Here is a 22,856-nt window from a genome sequence, read left to right as displayed (position 1 = left end):
AAACAATATCCAAATGCAAAAATGAACATACCAAAAAACATGCAAATAAAGAATTAGTATACATTATGAGGGGAAAAAAAAAAAAAAAAAAAAAAACTTATGAAAATCCAAACTGGACTGTTCCCAAATCATTATCATCATACAGATGTGACCATTCATAACTCATCTAAGGACTTAACCAATTCAATCCAAGGACAAACTTTTCCTTATATTCTTGTTACCTTCAGGTGACTTAATTCAGCTTTGGAGGGACTTGTTAAATGGAGGGGTTATATACAGCTGTCACTAAACCAATCAGTGCAAGAAACTTTTCTACACAGAATAAAACTGTGTGGAGGTAACAACAATAAACAACAAAATGATTTCACAATAAGGCACGGGTTAAAGACTCTGTAACACGACATATTTACTATCAGACACAGCACTGTGTGCCCCTTAATCCCTTCAATCTAATGATGTTCATATTAATCAAGCCACTACCACATTATTTTATTCAACTTAATGGAGATCTCTTGCAGTGAAGGAATCAATGAAGGCTATATATAATTTCTCCAGTCAAAAGTCTCCACTCCACTGAGTAAAAACATCTGTAGGTAATGAGATTACACTAGACGAAGTGATCCTCTGACCGAAAGGGTTAACACTTGACTTTCAAATTTTCCACCCTCTTCATGCTATCACTATATTATTTCATTCATCTTAAGATAGATTACTTAAACTGGAGCAGTCAGACATAGTTTTCATTAACCCCTTCAAAACAAGTCAGAACTCCAAAGTTCAATAAAATAATCTAGTAGCAACAGCAAACTACATGTACAAATATGCCACCATACTGAAGAGGTTAAGAAAGTTCAGTGAACTAGAGTCCTGCAATACAATGCTCACAGGAAAATGATGCATATGTGGTCACAACTACATGATGCTAACAATATGAAAACTAATCCAAGGTAAAAAAAAAAAATAAATAAATAAATGCTGTAAAAAAAAAAAAATGCACCCATAAAGTGTACAACAAAACAAAACATAACACAAAGATAACTGACCTCCTCGCTGGTGGACTTGTCGAGCCGTGAGCCATTATTGGGAGTGTTGGAAGCCTGCAAGTGTGCCCATTAAATAAAATAAAAAGTTGGAAAATAAATCAAAGGGAATGGAGTGCGGAGGAGGTGATCACTGACTACTGGAGAGAAGTTTTATCAAAGATCTTAAAAATGTACTCTCTGCAAGTGCACTCACAAAATAACAAATAAGACATAATAAATGTTATTAGTCGGAAACAGGATGGAGTCCTGAACGGGGCCTGTGCTTTTGAATATCAAAGCTTGCTTTTATTCTCATAATTTCTCAAAGATAAGGGATCTTTAACCAATACTTATATTTAAAAAATAAATAAAAAAATAAATAATAAAAAGGAACAATTTCATGAGCATCCTATATTTCCATATTCAGTTATTGTTTCATGAGGTAAATGAATATCTAGGTCTTAAAACATGTTAAATACAAAGATAATGCACTAATAAAACTCTGAAATGCTCAATTTTGCAATACCATGATTACTTTCTATAAAAATGTTAGGAAGTTGTGTCTGGTAAACTTCTCTATTTCTAAGAAAATGTCACTGAAAGGTCTAGGTATACTGTTTTTCTTGCATATACTACAGCTCAAGAATATCATCATTATATCATCATCATCATCACCATCATCATTATTATTATTTAAGCACACTTTCTTCATATATGAAGAAACTTCCTCACTACACATCATTCATGAATCACATTATTTCCTATCCTGTCCACTCCATACACTCAACACTCAGTGCTCAATAATCCCATTTCCACTGCTCCTACTCTTGCACCAAGGTCTCTAACTCATACATTAATGAGGGCACTAACAGATCATCAAGCATCCTTCCCACAGCCTCCACACTCAGATTTATGGTCAGTATCAAGGTTTTTATAAACCCAACCACCTTCTTCCCCTCTGCCAGTTTACTTTCCACTTAGTTTCTACGTACCTGGCACCAAGGTACTGATTCCCCAACCAATACAAGATTCATTGCATTCACCTGCACATCGCACTGAGATTCATCTTCACTTTTAACAACCATCACTTCAATACAGCAACTTTTTACAAAATGCTAACAGACATCCATAAACTATGCACTAACCTGCAAAGCTCCTATTCACTAACAGCAAGCAAATAGCAACTTCTGCACACATCAGATTTGAAATATTTGTTGCTAACCATTCATTACAATCCTACTCTCTTTCCACAATCAAGTTTTAACCTCTCATAACTGTACCGATATACAGTATACATACATACATATACAGAGAGAGAGAGAGAGAGAGAGAGAGAGATTTGAAAAAAATATTAAAGTTACCAGAGCATTATACGATATTTATAATGATTTTGCTCCAAAGACATGATATACAACCTGATCACTAGATGCGAGAACCTACCCCCAAAAATAAATCATGCACCATGAAAGGGCTAATTAACCAAGAGAAAAAGGGCATTATCCATACAGTAACTAATATGTTAAAAAGTAACATAATCACGAATGTAAATGTACGTGAAATGAAAAAAAGATTTTCACAAAGTAATAATGCAGCAATACTCCAGACCTGCTTGCTAAAACTACACACAGACACACACACACACACACAAACAGTACTTGATATGAATCTGTGTCAGTCAAATGTGGACAGTATAGTGGTACTGATTTAAAAAATATTAAGTACATTACCCAAATCAGCTGCAAAGTACAAAAAAGTACTGCATATAAAACAAGCAACCATCAGCCTGGCCACAATTGGTTCAAATACATTACTTAGAGAAACATAGTGATCCCATTTGCACTATGGTGAGTTATTTGATCATGTCCTTAACTGTCCTACTGTTAAATTCTGGATACTGCTTTGAACTGCTGGTCTGTATGCACCTATAATTGCTATACTCAAAGCACTTTAACTTGGTCTAATACTGCCATCTCCTGACCTTGATATTTGAGCATGAACATGAGATTGGCAGTAGAATATAGTGCTAGTCATGATGAGGTGCTATGGAAAGAATGTAGAGCTGCAGTTTCGTCTTATTCTAACAGAGCTACAGGAAACATGCTACAAAAGGATTAATATTTCTATCATTACAGTGGAATAATTATAATAACTACAACCCTAATAATAAAGATGCATGGCCCACCTGAGGCAGAAGATCAGGAAGAACTGACGAAGTGCGAGAGCCTGGTGTGGTGATGCCTGAGGAGGGATCGCCCCCACCACCCCGTGACCGTTCCTGAAGCAAAAACAAAACAGTAGCAAGAGAACAACTACCACAAGGCTTGCAATGCCCAAATAAACACTGTAAATTATGTCATCTTTACTGTTAGTTTCTGGATCCTACCTCACCCTATCTTTAGGCAGAAAAGAAATGTAATGATAATAAAAACCCTCAATATCTCAAGAAAAAAAAGAAAAGAAAAAACAATACTGTATAGAACAGTGATTAAAAAAAAAAATGATTCATATCACTGAACAATACTAGGCCATAACTATGAACATATTTTCAGATGTGGGCATAAGCACGACAGATAGCTAAAGTAACTTAGTTCTGTTTAGTGGGGTCTTACATTGCAAAGTAGTTTTATACCAATATTCTGAAAAATGACATTCAAACTTACATCCCCTTAACTATAATAGTACAACACACAACTTGTTAATACAGAGCTCAAAATGTAAATCAGTTAAAGTCTTGACATGATGATCAGTATCAGAAAAATTGTCTCATATGCAAAGAACAGCATGTTGTAGTCTGGAAACAGTTCTCCTATGGCCATCTTATGATAACCAAGGCACTGGTAATAGAAATGCTGCCAATGGTGGTGGTGGTGGTGGTGGTGGTGGTGGTGGTGGTGAAGATGAAGATGAAGATGAAGATGATGATGATGATGATGATGATGATGATGATGATGGGTTCTTCATCACAATGATCTTTGAAAACACTGGAGTTAAAATTTTCATCTACCTAAAATCCATAAAATTAGTACTACTGATGCTGTTAGATGGAAGTACACTATTATCTACATCATCACTCAACATACAGCAAAAATTACATAGCTCACAATTTTGGGCTTTCACAAAGAGGAAAGCAGTATCACTTCACCAGTTTTGCCTTAACTTGCACAGGGACTATGCAAATATAAACACACATCCAAAAGCACTGCGCAAGTATAAACACGTGTCCCAAAGTTCTGCGCAAATATAAACATACATCCCAAAGCACACACGCACACACCCACCCACCCTTCCACCCACAAACCCACACCCACACCCACACCCACACACACACACAAACAGCTTTTTTATAATCTGTACAAAGTTAACACATGCAACAAGAATTTAGTAGCAATTACTGTACATCATGAGGGAGACAGAATTTCATGCATCTTGCTAGCACAGACAAACTTGAGTCAGTTTCAATTCTTGCAGTTAGTCACAGGAGTTTGTCTGAGTGGTCCATCCTCCATGGATTGGACTGAACTCTGGCAGTGGACATTCCACTGCAGAGCATTTCTGTAAGTACAATACACATTCTTTTACATACACAATTTTGGACATATGACAAATTTACTCATATGGTATCACATTAATCACAGGATTGTTCAAAACAAGTTCACTGATGAAATCTTGATGTTTATGAAGATTTGAGATGGGCCCAGTGTCCAAACAGTCTGGGCAAGGCGTGGCAGGAGTTAGTGTGTTAGTAGGCAGGCAGTATATGGGGTGTGAGTGAGGCTAGAGCAGTCTAAGCTTGGCTCCTCTAGGAACACTCAGCAGGCGAGATGTGGAGTGTGGTTGTGAATGTAGTAAAGGTATGCTGTGGGTGATGCAGCTGACCTGGGTGGGTGTAGGTGGGGGTGTTAGCCGCCACTGTCTGAGGTCAGAGCGCAGCTGGGCACGGCGAAGGTCCAGGTCTGTGTTCTGTCGGCGGTGTTGGTGGGGATGCTGAAGGGGGTGTGGGTGAGCATGGGACCGGGCAGGGTCATGAAGATCAGCATCTAAGGAGGCCTGCCTTCTTAGCTGCCCTCGTCCACCTGTTCCCTCCCCTGCCAGGGCTTGGAAATCCGTGAGAACGGGATCACTCGGGGTGGGGCGTGCCAGGTCCCCTCGAGAGAGGCGGGGTGCAGGAAGGCCCTGGTCAGTATGCTGCCGTCGCAACTGGCCTGCCCGAGGATCAGAGTCCTTCCTGCGGTGACCCCGGTGACCTCCCTCTTCTTCAGCTCCTCCATCATTCTCTTGCCCTACCCCACTATGGCCATTGGTGTGGTCCCTGCTGGGCCGTCGTGGGACGGGGGTGGGGGTGGAAGCAGAGTTGTCGCTTGATCCCATTCCACCAATTATGCTTCCACTGATAGGGTCAGCCCCACCCCCGCCCTCACCACTACCCCGCCCTGCCCCACTGCAGGACTGACGCTGAAATATGAACATAGTTCCAGCCTCAACCCAACACAGCTGAAGCTCCAAAGCATCATACAATGTGGCTAGAGTATGAAGGCTTACTGTACCACCTTACAAAGGAAGTTTTCACTGAAAGCACCTACTTTCCACAGTTAGTACATTTTACCAAGGCTCCAGTTATATATCATTCAGTTACCTTAACCCTTTGACCAGAAGTAAGTGAGGACAACTTGACACAAGAAGCCTTTTTGCTTCCTGTGAAAATTAATAATAAAGATGCTAAAAACTAATTCTATGGGAAATCTCATTACAGATATCAATTAGAGAGAGAGAGAAAAAAAAAAGCATTATTCATTACACAAAACTTGAGATATACTGTAGAGTGCTGGCAAATTGGCATGAACACACTTTAACCATTAACCTGCTAACCTCACTGACTGATGACCAACAGCAGGCAGCCAATATCCTTTATTAATCAATGATTGATTCAGATGATTAATTTTGTGCATTTCACTGAGGACATACAGGTAAAACTTTGTCATTTAAAGAGTTAAGACTATTTTTCCTCAAACTATCAATGGGTTAAGGAACATTTTGCTCAGAGAAATAATAAATACCTTTATCCCTTGCTAGAGTGGATGAGCAAAGCAAAGCTAATAGAATACAGAAAGACCTCCACCAACGTATATTAAATAGTACATACTGGTATTTATAATACTCACTGGCTCATAACCACATTCACTCACCACACTCAACATTATTCCTCACAAAACTCTTGATTCCAAATGTCGTAAATCATACAAACTCCATTTCAACTGATCAAACATCATCTTACCCAAATAAAGTTTTCACCACAACCTCAACTAACAGCTCATTAGAGTTGATTCACATTATGCAACATTCACAGCAACATCAGATTCCAGGCTGACATCAATAACAGATGGATTTTGATTCATTCATGGAAGACAGGAAAAAAAAAAAAAATTGCATACGGTATATATCCAAACACAGACATAACCGTATTTCAAACTAATGCAACAGAATACTGGTTTAGTTGTGAATTACGAAGGAAATATAGTAAAAATTCATATACATTTATGACACCTCTGACCCTGTTTACATCTGATGAGTCAAATGTTTACTCTGGCTGTGATTTCTGCTCGCAATGAAAAATATTAATCTACAGTATAGACATGAATATGGTTGTCAAATATTAAAGTGCATATGAAATTACAATATTTTACTGTTTCCTTAAAAACTGTGTACACTGGTGCCTCTAGTAACATGGCTACTTGCTTCTAGCAGGTCACTGTATTATCCAAAACTGCATTACACAATCACAGGAAAACCATTATACAGACTTAACTGTTCCAACACAGTCAGGAGTCATTCTTTTTCTTTTATTTATTTATTTTTTTGCTCTGCCAAAATTACCTCAACAACACACTTAAGTTATATTAATGTACCGTACACGCATGCATTCATGCATGCACGCACACCCAACACATATACACAACATACATACACACACCACACATAACATAATTATAAACACACACCACACACAACATAAATACACAACACATACAATAAACAGTACCTTCATAAGACCTACAACACACACACACACACACACACAAAATACATACAAAACATACATCAATGGACTGAAAGGGTTAACACTGGATGAGATCTAAAACATGGCTCTTATTTCACTGGGAAGAGAAATCAGGTCACAAAGGCAGCATTGGGTAAAATCTAATCTCTCTCTCCTCCTGTACAAGGAACACAGCTTATATCAACAGAAGTACAGTACTCAGTACTGTAATGGGTTCTGGAATGGTGTTTCAGCTCCTGACTCACATCCCATTATCAATAACATAAAGGAAATGTGTGGTATTACTGTTTCTTCCATATATATAGGCCAACCCTCATTTACGATACCCCTAGATGTGATACCCCAGAATAGTGATGGGGGTAGAAATACCACCCTACCCCACCTATCGCATGCCCATTCCCAGTTTTGTGATGGGTACTGATTGTTGTTTTATTGATTCTGATGATATACAATTTTGTGTTTAGGTTGGTTTATAAACTGTTCTTAGACTTAGATTAATGTGTTTCAGTCACAGATGGAGTGAACACTGTCATTTGGGGTACGGATTCTCATCCATCAGATGAGGTACAAAACAGTGTGGACAACTAGGCCACTCAACAGACAATATTTCGTGTTTGACCACTGAACTGTCATCTAACCTATCATGGAATACATAATCCATCCATTCATCATGTGCGCTCTCAGCTTGAATATTGCTCACCCTTATGGAATGGATGTGGAAAGGTTGCATTAAAACAACTAAAAATTATGAAAAAAGCTGTTAAAATTATTAACAACCCTGCCATTACAAATAAACTACCTCCCCTGCAAGTAAGAAGGAATGTTGCCTCCCTCGCATTATTTTACAGATATTTTTATGGCAAATGCTCAGACGAAGTTGCGTCCATGGTGCCACCTCTCCATGCCTTCCCTTGTGCTACACAGGCATCTGGTAGTGCTCATGACTGGAATGTCACTCAGCCATATTGCAGAACTTCTTCCTATCAGAATTCTTTCATTCTGGAATTCGCTTCCCCAGAGTCGTTTCCCTCCAAATTGCAACCCACAGCTGTTCAAGTCTAACTGTTACAGATATTTTATGACCAAAGGACACCAGTAATCTGGTGTATGGATTATTTTTTTTTATTCATTTGTTTTTCCTTCCTTCTTTCCTCTATTTAAAAAAAAAAAAAAAAATCAATCCTACGTTGCCCTAAGAAAAGTGTAGGAGTCTGGGGCTAGGCAAGCTGGTCCTGACATTTATGATGAGAGTGATCAGCATCAATCATCCCTCAGTGGCATTACATGAGCAATAAACCCCAACCACCCTTGGATGTAAACCTCCACCGGCTCTATCCAACTGGAGCACCGTAATTACCCACTAAACCACCAGGTGCCATAATTTGGCTATATGGTTACCACCCAGTTTAGTAAATGGTTACCATGAATACAGGAAACCATTTGGCTTGTCACTCGGTGAAGAATCACCCATAAGCAGAAAGAAGAGGAAAGAATGAAGGAAAGAAAGACAGAAGAGGGAATGTAAAGTCACCTGCAGGCAGAAGGATGAAGAAAGAATGAAGTGAAGACAGAAGAGGAAGGAAGTAAATAAGGAAGGAGGAGAGGAAAGGGCAGACACTGAGAGCATTTTAAAAAAATACTAATAATTATGAAAACCTTAGAAAGTAAATCTTTAAAGCACTGATGAAAACTGTGACATCGATAAATCATGTGCTTACATTTGGGCTGTTCAAGGAAAATGCTTTGAAAATACAAGGGAGTTTCTAAATGAATGCTGGAAAACAAGAGAGAAGAAAATAAAGGAGCTCAGCAACCAGAAAAGTAGCTAAAATGACAAAAAAAGGGACCATTGAAATGGATAACCCGATAGCATCATCAATCGATAAACCATGTGTTTACATTGGGATTGTTCAAGGGAAAATGCTTTGAAAATACAAGGGACTTTCTAAAGAAATGTTGGAAAATAAGAGTGAAGAGAATAAAGGAGCTCAACAACCAGAAGAGTAACTTAACCCCTAAAAGACAGGTGTCTGCATATGCTGTCCAAGGGTACTAGGGCCAACAAGACGGGTGTCCGTATACGCGGTCATGCCCCCCCCCACACCCCCAAAGCCACCCCATCCACACCACCTCCCTACCACCACACCCACACACCACTCACCACCCATCCCACCCTGACCTCCCCCCATTCTGATGACCGTCGTTTTGGGATTAAAGGACATAAACAGCGGCAGTTGAAAGGGCTATCCTGATCGCATCATTGATCAATAAATCACGTGTTTACATTCGGGCTGTTTAAGGGAAAACACTGAAAATACAAAGGAATTTCTAAATAAATGTTGGAAAATAGGAGGGAAGAAAATAAACGAGCTCAGCAACCAGAACAGTAACTTAAAGGACATAATAAGGGGCAATTGAAAAGGCTATCATGATCACATCATCGATCGCATTCCCTGGCAAGATAATTCCCTGGCAAAACATCAACAGTTCTCCTTCACAACAATTCGCACCTTGGATGTCTCTGTGTCATTCATACATTATTATTAGGCATGACAGATGTTTAATTAATTGTCCCGGGACCATCTGATGGTGGGATTGTAAATAATGCTGCTGCTTCTTCTCTACCAAGTTTAAATACGAGTTGGAGATCACATTCTCCAGTGACCTTGAATGGGTACAAGTGAGACGGGCACTAGTTTTAGGCTTGGGCTAGCTTCTTTACAGCTGTTTGGCCACTTAAATTGGCTTTAAACTTCTTGTAGGACTCATTTGGGTGGGTTTAGGACCTGGTTGGGGGGGAAACCCAAGACTCAAAAATGCATCCCTATACATTACATGTTAAATCTACCACAAGATGTGATACCCCACCTACTGATGAGTTTTTACTTAATCAAATGCTTCGTTAAACTGGGGTTTGCCTGCATACAGTATTGACACTTGGGGGATCTGTGTTTTTTCTCCAAAGTGAAAAGCACCATTATTAACTTTAAAATACAAGTAATATGATCATTTAATCTAATAGATACTAAAATAATTACATACTGAAGATATGTATGGTAAGCAGTCAAACAACAACTATTAAGGAATTTTGAAATCTCAGCCAAATAATACATTCAGAGGGGTTGTAATATGTGCGTGCTCAATTTTCATGTTTCACTTTATCTGCAGCAACCACAAAATATGCAAGCTCACCTTAATGGTACAGGTGAAATTTTGCATCATCTGCTTGGGTGGGCCATGCAAAACTAATACCTGATATGAAAATTGCAAGTAGCCAATAGGCCATAGTCAGGTTGACCATCTCTGTCTGGGTTGTGATGTGAGACTAAGTTACAGCTTCCCACACATGTAACTAGCAGTGCCTCACCTACGACCATCTTGCCCTCACTGTATCCTGACTGATCCTGAAGACTGCATCACCAAGTGCATGGATGGCAGACAGTCTGCCTGAAGCTCCAGGAGTATCAGGAGTACCAATCAGACCATGGCAGAAGCTGGGAATTTTACCTCTTAAAGTAAATGAGATCCTGGCGAGGCTGGAGAATAACAAGCTGATTGTGGTCATATGTTGACAATAAGGAATCAACAAAAGCATCATCTGGAGTATTCACCAGAGGAAGGACGATATCTGAGCCTGTTTATGGCATAACATTTGTGTGACTGAGATGGCACACACATGCTGAAACCAAAGTCTGATGCTGACAAAGAAGTAACTGGCATCTTAAGTTCACTTGAAATATGCCACTAACATTCACATGTTGAACTTTTGGAAAAGTTCAATATAAAGCCAATAGTGAAGCCTGCAGTCAAGTTTTGGAAGTAAATTTCATTGAGAATAATTTGACATGGATGGCATTCTCTCTGCCCAAAGCTGAGTGGAGATAGTGATAAAGAGGGTTCAGGAAAGCTTTACAGTAGTCTTCAACCTTGTGAGAAGAATCTCAGCTCCAGGACTTACCAAATATCACTGTGGATGAGCAAAGGGAAACTCTTGGGCATATGCATATGCAATTGCCGTAACTCTCAAGAATGTGGCAGACCAAGCAGAAGCTGAGCAAGAAATGATGTAGAGTGACAAAAGGAACAACACTAAGACTGCAGAGGCATGGATGAGAGTATAAGTGACAAACACCCAAGTGCTGACTGTTACCTTATATACATTCAAGAACATCACAGAGTACAATAATGAAGATCCTTATGAATGTTAAGCAGAGAAGGTTCTCCTGAACCAGATGGTGACATAGTACCATCCATCCATCATCCAACCCTATGTTGCCCCATGAGAAGCATAGGAGCCTGGGGGTAGGCAAGTTGATCCTGACATTTAAGATTAAAGTGACCTTCCTCACTCATCTCTGAGTGGCATTACATGAGCAATGAACCCCAACCCCCCCTTGGATAAAAACCTACACGGGCTCAATCCAATTGGAGTGCCTTAATTACCCACTAAACCACCAGGCACCATGATTTGGTTATGTGGTTACCACTCACATTAGTAAATGGTTTTCTGGTGTAAAGGAAACTATTTTGCTTGTCACTCAGTGTAGAGTTACCCATAAGCAGAAGGAAGAGGAAAGAATGAAGGAAATCACTGCGAGTAAGATTGAAACACACACCAGGACCTTAATGTTCAGAGTTTTGATGCTAGACACCAGCCTACTGCACCAGAAGATCAAGACAATGCATCTGAGAACTGACATGAATGACACTGGCATCTCAAATGAATCTATAATGTCCTCCACTAACTTTAAAGGCTTCCTGAAGAAATCTGAGACATGTGGGGCTCAATAAACCTTACAAAAGCACCCAAACTCCTGAACTCCCTAAGTCCAGCACTTACCTCTGCTCAGGCAAACACTTTTTTAAGTGGAATACCTGTGTTATAGTACAAAATATAGAGTAAACCCTCATGTTATGATGGCTCTTGTTGCAGTGATACAGATTTACAACAGTATAAAAGTTTAGGAGGGATTCAAGTTACACCCATATGGTATTTATATTTATGTTGAAATTTCATTATTCAAAATTATGTACAGAAAAGCTAAAATATAATGTGAGTTGGTGGTAGGTGGGGGTGCTTACAATCCACTCACTTGATGTAGTGCTGCTTTGGGTGTCTGCCCTTTTCTCTTTTCCTTCCTTCCCCTTCTGCCTTTCTTTCCTTCATTCTTTCCTCTTCCTTCTACCTATGGGTGACTTTACACTCCCTCTTCCGTCTTTCTTTCCATCACTCTTTCTTCTTCCTTCTGCCTATGGGTCCCTCTACACTGAGTGACAAGCCAAATGGTTTCCTATACACCAGGAAACCATTTACTATGCTGGGTGGTAACCACACAACCAAACTATGGCACCTGATGGTTTAGTGGGTAATTAAAGTGCTTCAATCGTATTGAGCCAGTGCAGGTTTATATCCAAGGGATGGTTGGGGTTTATTGCTCACATAATGCCACTCAGGGATGAGTGAGGCTGGTCACTCTCATCTTAAATGTCAGAACCAACATGCCTAGCCCTGGGCTCCCACACACCTCATGGGGTGGCAGAGGACTGGTTGATGGATAAATGGATGGATGCATCAAATAATGGTGTATGCTGCATCAGTTGTTCACAAGGTCAAGGCAGCAGCTTCACATGGGTCAAGGTTGCAGGCAGTAATGCTCTGGCTTGATTTAGTCCCACCAAAACAACACATGAAGAGAAACAGTACATATTGCCGTGTTGTATATTATTCTTTCCTTCATTCTTTCCTTGTCCTTCTACCTACGGGTAACTTTACACTCCCTCTTCTGTCTTTCTTTCCTTCATTTTTTCCTCTTCCTTCAGCCTGTAGGTGACTCTACACTGAGTGACAAGCCAAATGGCTTCCTGTGCACCAGGAAACCATTTACTATGCTGGGTGGTAACCATATAACCAAATTTTGGCGCCTGGTGGTTTAGTGGGTAATTATTGTACTCCAATCGGATTGAGCCGGTGAAGGTTTATATCCAAGGAGTGGTTGGGGTTGATTGCTCATGTAATGCCACTCAGGGATGAGTGAGGCTGGTCACTCTCATCTTAAATGTCGGGACCAACTGCCTAGCCCCGGGCTCCTACGCTCCTCATGGGGCAATGTAGGATTGGATGATGGATGGATGTATATTATACTGGTATATGGTAACATCAGAAATTAGTGGAATAAAGAAACATACAAAGAGACTAAGTAAATAAAAGGGCAGATACCAGTTATGGACATTGTGTGTATCCTATTTTTTACAACAAAGTTCCAATCTAACCCAAGCCAAAATAACGCGTGAGGAGAGGTGTCACATATCACACACTATTTATGGACATTAAAAATTAGTGGTATAATCACACACTGTTTATGGCTAGCATAACATTAATGAATGGAATAAAGACATTGAGTGAATGGGTGTGCAAGTACAAGGTGTTTGCATTCTGTGTATCCTTTCTGTTAGAAATTATGACTCAGTCCCAATCCAGCCCCTTCCAAAACAGTGTAAATTACAGTACTGTATATCACACACAGCACTGTCTATCTATCTATCTGTTGCCAGACACCTCAATCCCATTAGAAGTGGCCACAAACAAATCACCTCCATGTTGCCCTGTCCCCCAACATTTCACTGCCCTACCCCAGCTCACATCCCCCTCTCTCATATACCTCTCCACTCCACCCCTCCATCTCATCCTTGGCCTCCCCATCCCTCTCCCCCTTACACCTCAGTCACATACACTCTCCTTGCTAGTGTCTCGCTCTCCATTCTCTCCATATGGCCAAACCACCTCAATGTATTTCTCCTACGATTTCTATCATATCCACATCCACACCACACTACTCCTTCACTTCCTCATTTGTCAGTCAGTCTCTCCATGTAACTCCACATGCTCCTCTCAAATAACTCATTTCCACTGCTCTCACTCCTGATTTGTGTCCTTCCAACAAGGTCCAAGCTTCATTTCCATATGTTAGAGTTGGTATCACAATACAGGCAGACCCTGAGATACAATACCCCTAGATGCGATACCCCAGCATAATGATGAGGGTAGAAATACTACCCTACCCCGCTGAATGATGGCCAAACCCCGGTATAACGATGAGTTTTGCTTTTTTTAATTGATTATGATGATATTTTAGACAAATTTTGTGTTTAGGTTTATTTACAAAATGTTTTTAGACTTAGCTTAATGTGCTTCAGTCAAAAGGTGGGGCGAACACTGCCATTTTGGTGCTCAGTTTACTAAGTCTGATTTATTCCACTTATTTTTTTATGATTTTCAGATTCTATTTTAGAGTTTAAATGAGTTGTAAACTGCTTTTAGGTTTAGTTTAGCTTGTTTTAAAGCTATCTGGGGGTTTAGGTTAGCTAGAAACATGCTTTTGGACTCATTTGGGTGAGTTTAGGACTTGGTTGGAGGGGAACCCATGGATCAAAAATGCATCCCTATACTTTACCTGTTAAATCTACCCTGAGATATGACACCCTGCCGAGCAATGGGTTTTTACTTAACCAATTGCATCGTTAACCTGGGGTATGCCTGTTCTATCATGCAACTTTTTTACTTCCATGCTCACTTCCCTATATCTTGTCACTGCTTTCAAAGAACCAGCAACCTTTCTTCCTTGTACTCTTTCAAGCACTTCATCCTCCAACTTTCCATCCTTACTCATCACACTACCCAAGTACTTAAATGCGTTCACATCTTCCATTTCCTCATCGTCCAACTTCACAGTACAGTATATTGACTTAATTTCTCTCGAAAACCATAACTTTACCTTTCCCTACATTCGCCTTTAGATTCTGTTTCTTACACACACTCCCAAATTCGTTCACCAAGCCTAGCAGCTCCCCTTCGTCTTCACTTAACAATCCAGTATCATCTGCAAACAACAATACATGAAGTTTCCAAATATTGCCCTCCCTCATTGGTGCCACTCCAACATCCATGGCCCTACCTTGTATCTCTTTTATAACCACATCCACATACGGACTGAACAATCATGGAGACATGACACGTCCCTATTTCAATCCCACATTCATATTTTAAAAATTCACTCAGTTCACAATCCATACACACTGCAGCCTTAGCACCTTCATACATACTCTTCACGGCATTCAACAACTTCCCATTTTACTTCACATATTCTTAATATTTTCCACATTCCTTGTCTATCCACTGTGTCATATGCTTTCTCCAAATCCATGAAGGCCACATTCAACTTCTTTCCCTTATCTACAAACTTTTCCACTAGAGACAAAAGGATGAATATCTGATCTAAACAACCTCTTCTCTTTCTAAAACCTCCCTGTTCTTCAACTAACTCCTCTGTTATTTCCCTATGTCAATATGTATCCTATCATATACTTTGTCTATTACACTAAGAAGGCAAATGCCCCTATGATTACCACACACTTCTTTTTCCCCTTTTCCTTTGTACAGAGACACAACTATACCCGATTTCCAATCCTCCAAAACTCTACCTTCCTCCAAGGCCAATCTGCACATCTTCCATATCCATACTACTACTATCTCTCCCCAGTGCTTCACATTTCACCACATACTCCATCAATTCCTGGGGCTTCCTCCATTTTGATTTTCTTCACTGGTTCCACTACTTTCATCCTACTGATCTCTTTCTCCCTTCTCACCACCCTCCTTCTCCCAGCCATTCCCCAGCCACTTGTACTCACATTACTTTCATTCTCTATGTTTAACAGTTCCTTAGAGTGTTCTCTCCATCTGCTCTCTTTTTCTCAATTCTCCACTAGCAATCGACCATATTTATCTTTCACTCCCCTACTAACTTCTCTCTATCACCCAGTCTAACTCTCTTTTCCTCCATTCAGAACATATTCTCACATTCCCTCCACTTTACACTCAAATTCCTTCCAAATTCCTCATCCACTCTCTTCTTACTCTCTTACCAATCTTTTCACCTCTCTCTTCCTCTCTACATATAACTCTCTCCTCTGTCTCTCAACTTCCTCCATGCCTGCTTCCCATCCACTCACTATACTGTATGCTTTCTTCTTTTGCATCACAGCTTGCCTCACCTCCTCATTCCACCAAGCTGTTCCTTGCAACCCCTTTCGTCTTCTCTTCACCCCACACACCACCTCAGATGCTGCACAGATTTCTTCTGAGAATATCTTGTACACACCTTCCACCTCTCCCATCCGCTCCAAATCGTATTTATCCAATCGCTCCTCCATTTCTCTCTTATATTCTGCCTTTTTTCCATCCTCTTGCAACCTTTCTACCCTCCTTGTATGAACTACTTTTTCCTGCCCTTCCCTCCTATTCCTCCACTGCACTTGAACTTTTGACTTTCACCAACACCAAGTGGTTGTCAAAAAAGTCCACTCACTCAACCTCTGTATGCTCTTGTATACATTACACACCTTCTCATTGTCATTCACACACACAAAATCAATCGTTGCCTTCCATTCATTCAGTTCACCATCCACCATTCTCATCTCTTGCCACATATACCTGTGGATCATTTTGTGCCTAAAGAGGGTATTGGCTATCACCAACCCCCTCCCTGCACAGATGTCCACTAGAGCACTGCCATTCTCATCCACTTCTGCAGGCATATCCCACTCACCAACTACTCCATCCACCTTCACATTCCCTACTTTTCCATTCATACCTCCAATCAAACACTCTCTCATTCTTCTCAAACTTTTCCATGAATGTTTCCACATTTGCCCAAACTTTTTTTTCATTCTCCTTGCACGATCTTGTGTCGGCGCATCCACACACACAATCGCCCACGCTTAGATTCCCACTTTCCATCTTACCCACACAATCCTTGAACCAACTGATCCATACTCTCTTATATTCTTATTCCATCTCTTTCACACAACAATACATACACCCTCTTTTGCCCTCTCAGCCTCACCTACACTCAGGCATATACATCATCCATACTCTCTCTCTCTCTCACACACTCTCACCTACCATTTAGTCTCAGTTAATCTACATATGTCTACTTTTGCAACCCCAAGCATCTGGACAATCTCCTTCTCTTTCACCTCATCATCTGCACCCCTTACATTCCATGTTACAATCTGTACCATGTCCTTTGTTTGGTCCTTGGTCATCACCTGTTGGTATGTCGTGATCCAAGGGTTCTTGTTTGTATTTTTAGTTAGCTGTTTTCCGGGGAGGGCTAATAACCCTCCGCCAACCCAATTGTTGACACATAGGGGAACATGTGTTGGTTGGTTATAAGGTTACTATTATCTACAGGAAATATAACACTTAAAATGAGTGTGATAAAAACACTGAGTGAACAGTAGTGTACATACCATTAATTTTTAAGTTATTTTTATGACAATATGAATTTATGTGCCACTGGACAAGAACCAGGACAAATGATCCTAACCTAGTAGGTAATGACTGCTTGGAAAAAAAAAAAAAAAAAAAAAAAAAAAAAAAAAATGAATTACAGGTACCTTGCCTAGCTTTCATAAAAAATAATGTTTGGTGACAGAAGTAATATAAATTAAGATAATGCATGATAACTAAAAAGTATATGAGGCAGAGATATGACCACATGTATCAGTGATGAGACTGACAAAAGTGGCAAGTGGGAGGTGCCTGTATGCACCAGCTGACAGACTCACTGCAGCGTTAATATTGCATACTTTTCAACACTGCCACAACATAACTACTTGTATATGTTGTTATTAACAATGCAGTGGCAAGTAATTTCTGTATTCATTTGGTAATATTGGAAGGGAGGTCATAGAAATGGGTGTTGCTAGGAATGTATCTATATTTTTTGGTACTGATTCATTAGAAATAAAGGATCCACAATGCGGCGAATCGCTTAATGCCACAAAACTGAAAAACACATGCCCCGCATGATTTGAGGGTTAACTGTCTTATGCAGTCCTACATAATACTGTAAAAAAAAAAATGTCCAGAAGTGTCAAAATTTAGGCAGTGCTTATGTAGAAGGGATGTCAGAATCACCCAACAGCAGCTAGCTGTGGACTGTGGAACCAGTTGAATTTTCCCTGTACGTTTATACATGCGTAATTGTTTCATGATTTGCAATTTTCATGCCAGGTGTATGGAAACAATTAGACACAGGTAACACGGCAACAATATATTCACCAGACAATTTCAAACAAGTAAGAAAATGGTATCAGTGTTGAACTCACCCTACGCATGACAAGGGTGCCGCCTGACTCATCGTCGTCTGGAGTTGGAGGAAGAGGTCGATTTGGAGGAGGACCTGTAATGAGGTGGACAGGTTGGGAACTGTATTAATTTTTGCATATACAGTATGGAAGCTGAGAGTAGTAGTAACTGTTGCATACATATATATATATATATATACAGTATATATCTGTCTATCTCTCTACCTATTGCCAGATGCCATAATCCCGTAAGGGGTGGCCATTTGACTCTTGAGTTATTTGTTTTACAGGGAGGGGCACTAACCCTCCACCAACCCACTTGTTGACACGTAGGGAGCACGTATGGTTTGGTTATATGATTACCACCCAGCGTTGTAAATGGTTTTTTGGCTTACAGGAAACCATTTGGCTTGTCACTCAATGTAAAGCCACCTGTAATGGAAAGAAAATCAATAAGAAGTGACAGGAAAGATGGGAGAAATAGGAAGAGAGAAGGGCAGGCACAGAAAAAGAATGATAAAAGCTAAGGAAGAAGTAGGCAGCACTACATCAAGTGAATGGATGATGGTCGCCACCACCTACCACTATATATATATATATATATATATATATATATATATATATATATGGGTGGTAGGTGGTGGCGACCATCATCCACTCACTTGATGTAGTGCTGCCTACTTCTTCCTTAGCCTTTATCATTCTTTTTCTGTGCCTGTCGTCCTCTCTTCCTATTTCTCCCATCTTTCTTGTCACTTATTGCTTTTCTTTCCTTTACAGGTGGCTTTACATTGAGTGACAAGCCAAATGGTTTCCTGTAAGCCAAGAAACCATTTACAACGCTGGGTGGTAACCATATAACCAAATCATACGTGCTCCCTACGTGTCAGCAAGTGGGTTGGTGGAGAGTTAGTGCCCCTCCCCGTAAAACAAATAACTCAGAGTCAAATGGCCACCCCTTACGGGATTATGGCGTCTGGCAATAGATAGATAGATAGAATTATATATATATATATATATATATATATATATTAATTTTTGCATATACAGTATGGAAGCTGAGAGAAGTATTAACTGTTGCATATATATATATATATATATGGTACAAGGGTTGGAAGTTACATAACTTGCTGTATATACTGTATGTGTATTGTATATCTTTATTATGAGCTGCCTCATTTGACAGTTTTCATTCCCATTAAGGCCACACTAATTACAGAAAAATTGTCTATTAATATTTCAATGCTACCTATGAATCTCATTTGCCAATTCCCCCAATTAAAAGCACCAAGTATAAGGAAAAAGTCGTGATATTTAGAACACATCTGATATACATCAAAGACTGCTTTTATGCTACTACCTTAACCATTTCACTTCTCCCCCCCCCCCCAGCCCCAGAGGTGTTCCCCAAATTTTCAATCCAGTGCTGCACATTATCCCTGCAGAGTCACAGAGCTCATGGGGGAGAATTACGTACCTGGAAGAAATTGGGGGGGCTCTTTATACTTGCTCAAACGTGCTAGAAGGTACACAGGAGTGATGATAAAAATGAACAGACATATCTAATGGTGGACCCCACATTTTTTTTTCTACAATTTTACCAAAGATCAGGAAACATTCAGCAATACTGAAGTCCCCCCCCCCCCCAGTACCAAAATTATTTTTTTCAGTGTCAAACCGTGGCTAGGGTAAGGAGTGGTTGGAGGAAGTTCAGGAGGCTGCTGTCTCTCCTAACACTGACAGGGCTTCCCCTTCATGCTAAGGGAGGAAGTTCAGGAGGCTGCTGCCATTCTAACAATGAGAGGGTTCCCCCTTTGTGCTATGGCATCTTTGTACATGGCATATGTTACAAGTGTAATGCTGTACGGTAGTGAGACCTGGAACGCAAACAAAGAGGATATTCGGTGGCTCAAACATAGAGAAATGACAAAAATTATATGGATGTCTAACACATCCTTGAATGCGAAGCCTGGGAGGGCTAAGATCATGACTGAAGAGTTGAGAGGAAGGATGGGACTGGAGTGTACTGATGTGATGAGGAGGGTTAATCAGATGGTTTCGGCATGTTGCAAGGATGAAGGATGACAATTAGGGATGGAAAGTAAGGTGTAGATGTCAGGGATAGGGTTGTGAAAAGCAGACCGAAAAAGACCAAGGAAGGGTCACAGAGTGTGACCTCAGAAAAAGAAAAGAATAGGAAGGCTGCCAGAGATCGAGCAGCATGGAGGGTCGCCATTAGGTGACCAAGCCTGATGCGTGCAGGCATGTGGGAGCCTTTATAAACGATACAATATAAAACTGTCGGAAAAGTAATGTACTAATACTCTGAAGAAGGAAAGCTTACTTCTGTCTGTTGAAAAACCTGTCTACTGAAAGACTGACATATTCTAAAATAAAAATATCACTACATAGTTAACTGAGAAAGAGGTTCTGCCACTATCACAGGTAGTTGTGTACTGAGGTGGTTAACACCTGAGTGCTCTTCCAAGGACCTATGTGATATGCCAAATAATGTAATATTCCTTGGAATTTATCAGGCAGTTTCTGGTGCCTGTCTTGACTGATGCCTTTGGCATTTTTTAACCTATTGCATAGATCAATGGCTATGGTAATGAAAGGGTTAAAAGTGGCAACAGCTGGCTGTGCATTACTGTTTGCAGTAAGTCAGGGCCTGGTGCTAGAATACCACAGCCCAGAACACATAAAGCTAGGTAACGAGCCAACACCCATGGTGGTCTGACATGATAAATTTTCACCTGCCTCTTGATGATTTAAACCAGCACACAACACTGTGATCATCATCATCATCTATCTATCTATCTATTGTCAGATGCCTCAATCCCGTTTGGGGTGGCCACAAACAAATCGCCTCCAAGTCGCCCAGTCCCCCGCCATTTCACTGAACTGCTCCCAACTCACACCCCCCTCTCTCATATACCTCTCCACTCCATCCCTCCATCTCATCCTCGGCCTCCCTCTCCCTCCTCCCCCCTCCACCTCACTCACATACACTCTCTTCGTCAGTCTTTCACCCTCCATCCTCTCCACATGGCCAAACCACCTCAGTGTGTTCCTCATAACGCTTCCTATCACATCCACATCAACACCACAACGCTCCTTTATATCCTCATTCGTCAGCCTGTCTCTCCATGTGACTCCACAGGCTCCTCTTAAATAACTCATTTCCACTGCTCTCACTCTTGACTTGTGTCCTTCCAACAACGTCCAAGCTTCACTTCCATATGTTAGAGTTGGTATCACAATACTGTCATGTAGTAACTTTTTCACTTCCATGCTCACTTCCCTGTTTCTATCACTGCTTTCAAAGAACCAGCAACCTTTCTTCCCTGCTGTACCCTTTCAAGCACTTCACCCTCCAAACCTCCATCCTTACTCATCACACTACCCAAGTATTTAAACGTACTCACATTTTCCAATTCCTCACCATCCAACCTCGCTGTACATTCACTGACTTCACCTCTCTCAAAGGCCATCACTTTACTCTTCCCTACATTCACCTTTAGATTCCATTTCTTGCACACTCTCCCAACCTCATCCACCAAGCCATGCAGCTCCCCTTCGTCTTCACTCAACAACACAGTATCATCTGCAAACAACAGTACAGGGAGTTTCCAAACACTATCCTCTCTCACCAGGGCCACTCCAACATCCACTACCCTACCTTGTACCTCTTTTATTACCCCATCCATGTACAGATTGAACAACCATGGAGACATGACACATCCCTGTTTCAACCCAACTTTCAAAGAGAAAAATTCACTTAGTTCACCATCCACACACACCGCAGCCTTCGCACCATCGTACATACTCTTCACAGCATTCAACAACTTCCCTTCTACTCCATATATTCTTAACACTTTCCACAATTCTTGTCTATCATCATCATCATCATCATCAACAAAACCTCCTTTCCCACCCTAGGATATAGTGAGGAGTAGCAACCTCCAGGCAGCCTATGTTTGCCCAATTCAATGGGCCACGCTTCCATTCACTCATCATTCAAGCCCATGGAATCCTGGCTCAATCAGACAGGCCAAAAAACTTTCAACATGTTCTGTAGCTTCACATTACCTATCTGGCAGAATTTAAATGCTGTCAGGTTACAAAGGGGTGCCAAATCCCTCATTATGCACTTTTCTGAACAAAATTCATCTATCCAGCTAGGTCTCTTGTTAGTCCCTTAGCCTCACTAACTTCCATACCTCTCTTCCTCACACACTCATCCACCATATCCTTGCACCTTCTTCTTGGCCTACCTTGCCTCCTCTTTCCTTCAGATTAATTCAGATATACCTTTTTCACCACTCTAGTGTCATCCATTCTCTCCACATGACCCAATCATCTCAGCACCCTCTCTTCGATTCTGGTGTCCAAAGACTTATCACTCCACATCTTTCATGAATCACATTATTTTGTATCCTATCCACTCTCTGTACTCCACACACATTCCTCAGCAGTCCAGCTCCACTGCTCTTGCTTCTGACTTTTCATTTTCATGCCACACCATGGTCTCATATTCATATGTTAAAGTTGCCATTAACACTCTCATGTAAGCCTTGTGCAGCTGCAACAATCAAGCCTCTATTTTCTAACTAGGCCTTCATAGC

The 22,856-nt window shown here is 40.6% G+C and overlaps 1 protein-coding gene across 1 annotated transcript in view; it reads right to left on the bottom strand.

The window, feature by feature from the left end:
- The window catches only part of msn (serine/threonine-protein kinase msn), a 247,468-nt gene that overhangs the window by 72,397 nt on the left and 152,215 nt on the right, over nucleotides 1-22,856 (bottom strand). The window contains exons 16-18 of the mRNA XM_080280525.1: nucleotides 18,250-18,323; nucleotides 3,205-3,297; nucleotides 1,044-1,097 (exon numbers count right to left, since the gene is read on the bottom strand). Of these exons, the coding sequence (XP_080136651.1) occupies nucleotides 1,044-1,097; nucleotides 3,205-3,297; nucleotides 18,250-18,323 (221 nt within the window). The remainder of the gene's footprint in view (nucleotides 1-1,043; nucleotides 1,098-3,204; nucleotides 3,298-18,249; nucleotides 18,324-22,856) is intronic.

Source organism: Coenobita brevimanus, chromosome 85 (assembly GCF_032717465.1).
Source record: "Coenobita brevimanus isolate Jiangsu-jjx chromosome 85, ASM3271746v2, whole genome shotgun sequence".
NCBI classification, from domain to species: Eukaryota; Metazoa; Arthropoda; class Malacostraca; order Decapoda; family Coenobitidae; genus Coenobita; species Coenobita brevimanus.
This window is presented reverse-complemented; position numbering and strand designations above follow the sequence as displayed.